The following is a 2,500-nucleotide window of genomic DNA, read 5'->3' as shown; positions in this document are numbered from 1 at the left end:
GATTGATTGGTATTAACGGGCCCAAAGTGTGCCAAGAAAACATTCCCCGCACCGTTACACCACCTCCACCATGAGAAGGTGTACAGGTGTTCCTCCACCATGAGAAGGTGTACAGGTGTTCCACCACCTCCACCATGAGAAGGTGTACAGGTGTTCCTCCACCTCCACCATGAGAAGGTGTACAGGTGTTCCACCACCTCCACCATGAGAAGGTGTACAGGTGTTCCTCCACCTCCACCATGAGAAGGTGTACAGGTGTTCCTCCACCATGAGAAGGTGTACAGGTGTTCCTAATGAAGTGCTCAGTGAGTGAGTGTGAGTGTGAGTGTGAGTGTGAGTGTGTGTATGTGTGTGTGTGTGTGTGTATATATATATATGTGTGTGTGTGTGTGTGGTTAGGTATGTACACACACACACACACACGGCTGCGTTCAGACATGTATCTGCTGAGTCAGGATGCTGTCTCTGTCAGGTGACCATCTTCAACGGCATGAACATGGAGTCTGTGGTCAACTTCACCGGTGTGCAGGTGATGATGATGATGATGTTATTGATGTTGTTGTTATTGATGTTGTTGTTATTGATGTTGTTGTTATTATGCTGCTACGTGGACATGGTTAGCATTAGCAGCTAGCAGTGTTAGCCTGGGGTAACGCTAGGCTGCTATATGGACAGAGTTCATTTCCCAGATACACACACACACACACACACACACACACACACACACACAGAAACTGGAGCAGAAACGCACTGGCCTCAGAGGGACAAGCAGAGGTCTGATGTGTTAGATAAGTGTCTGCTTCATTACAGTTATTATTATTATTATTATTATTGTGTGTGTGTGTGTGTGTGTGTGTGTAGATGGCTGCGTACTTTGGCCACTCTGTAGCAGCGATGGACGTCAACGGTGACGGGTGAGAGACTGATGATGATGATGTCACCATGTCCTGAACAATGCTGCTGCTCTGTCTGTTATTCCTTATTCTCCGCCCCCTCCCCCCTCCGCCCCCCCCAGGTTGGTGGATCTGTTGGCAGGGGCGCCCCTGTTCATGGAGCGGGGGTCTGATGGGAGGCTGCGTGAGGTGGGTCAGGTGTATGTGTACCTGGCGGGGGGGGGGGGGAGGGGCTTCTCCTTCCTGCCCCCCTTCAGGCTGACGGGCTCCGAGGCCTACGGTCACTATGGCAGCGCCATCGCCCCTCTGGGAGACTTGGACGGAGACGGCTACCGAGGTGAGGGGGGGGGGGGGGGGGGTCTTCTCTGGGGGGTCTTCTCTGTGGTCTTCTCTGGGGGGTCTTCTCTGGGGGGTCTTCTCTGTGGTCTTCTCTGGGGGTCTTCTCTGTGGTCTTCTCTGGAGGGTCTTCTCTGTGGTCTTCTCTGGGGGGTCTTCTCTGGGTGGTGGGTCTTCTTTGAGGACATGTAGGTTTGCACCTGAAGCCTCTGTAGACTCACACAATACTGCACCCCCCACCCCCCCAGATATAGCTGTTGCGGCCCCGTATGGGGGTCCGGAGCGCTGGGGGCTGGTGTACATCCACCAGGGCGGGCCGGGGGGGCCGGAGGCTGGGCCGTCCCAGGTCCTGCAGGGCCGCTGGGCCAGCGCCTACATGCCCCCCAGCTTCGGATACGCCATGCAGGGAAACACAGACATAGACCAGAACGGATACCCAGGTACACACACACACACACACACACACACACACACACACACACACACACACACACACACACACACACACACACACACACACACACACACACCACACACACACACCACACACCACACACCACACACCACACACCACACCACACCACACACACACACACACACACCACACCGGAGCGTTCAGTGTGGAGACAGGTGTGTGACTGTGTGTTATCTGGTCAGATCTGATGGTTGGGGCGTTTGGAGCAGACAGGGCCATCCTCTACAGGTAAGACACACACCTCCCCTGACCCCAGGCTGTGTGTGTGTGTGTGTGTGTGTGACCTCTGACCCCTATCTCTGTGTGTGTGTGTGTGTGATGTCTGACCCCTAGCTGTGTGTGACCTCTGACCCCCAGCTGTGTGTGTGTGTGTGTGTGACCCCCAGGGCGCGGCCTGTCATCAGTGTGAACGCCACGTTGGACGTCAGCCCTCAGATCCTCAACCCAGAGGAGCGGAGCTGCAGCCTGCCTGGGACCAGCACCACCGTCTCCTGGTGGGGGGGGGGGGGGGGGGGGGGGGTCCGTGTGGGTGTGTGTGTGTGTGTGTCCGTGTGTGTGCGTGGTTGTATGGTGTGTGTGTGGTTGTATGGTGTGTGTGTGTGTGTGTGGTTGTATGGTGTGTGTGTGTGTGTGTGTGGTTGTATGGTGTGTGTGTGTGTGTGTGGTTGTATGGTGTGTGTGTGTGTGTGTGGTTGGATGGTGTGTGTGTGTGTGTGTGTGTGTGTGTGTGTGTGTGTGTGTGTGTGTGCCTCAGTGGTTTTATTTTCTGTTTGATTTATCTCTCTGTTATTACCAC

General features: G+C 54.9%; 1 protein-coding gene across 1 annotated transcript in view; it reads left to right on the top strand.

The window, feature by feature from the left end:
• LOC310819485 (integrin alpha-V-like) overlaps positions 1–2,500 on the top strand; it is a gene marked incomplete at both ends in the record, with an annotated part of 15,436 nt that overhangs the window by 5,289 nt on the left and 7,647 nt on the right. Inside the window, 6 exons of the mRNA XM_083690787.1 lie at positions 473–529; positions 862–914; positions 1,016–1,230; positions 1,478–1,669; positions 1,887–1,932; positions 2,091–2,198. Of these exons, the coding sequence (XP_083546913.1) occupies positions 473–529; positions 862–914; positions 1,016–1,230; positions 1,478–1,669; positions 1,887–1,932; positions 2,091–2,198 (671 nt within the window). The remainder of the gene's footprint in view (positions 1–472; positions 530–861; positions 915–1,015; positions 1,231–1,477; positions 1,670–1,886; positions 1,933–2,090; positions 2,199–2,500) is intronic.

Source organism: Argentina silus, assembly GCF_951799395.1.
Source record: "Argentina silus genome assembly, chromosome: 19".
Classification (NCBI taxonomy): domain Eukaryota; kingdom Metazoa; phylum Chordata; class Actinopteri; order Argentiniformes; family Argentinidae; genus Argentina; species Argentina silus.
Note: the sequence above shows the minus strand (reverse complement) of the source record. Positions and strands in the feature narration are given on the sequence as shown.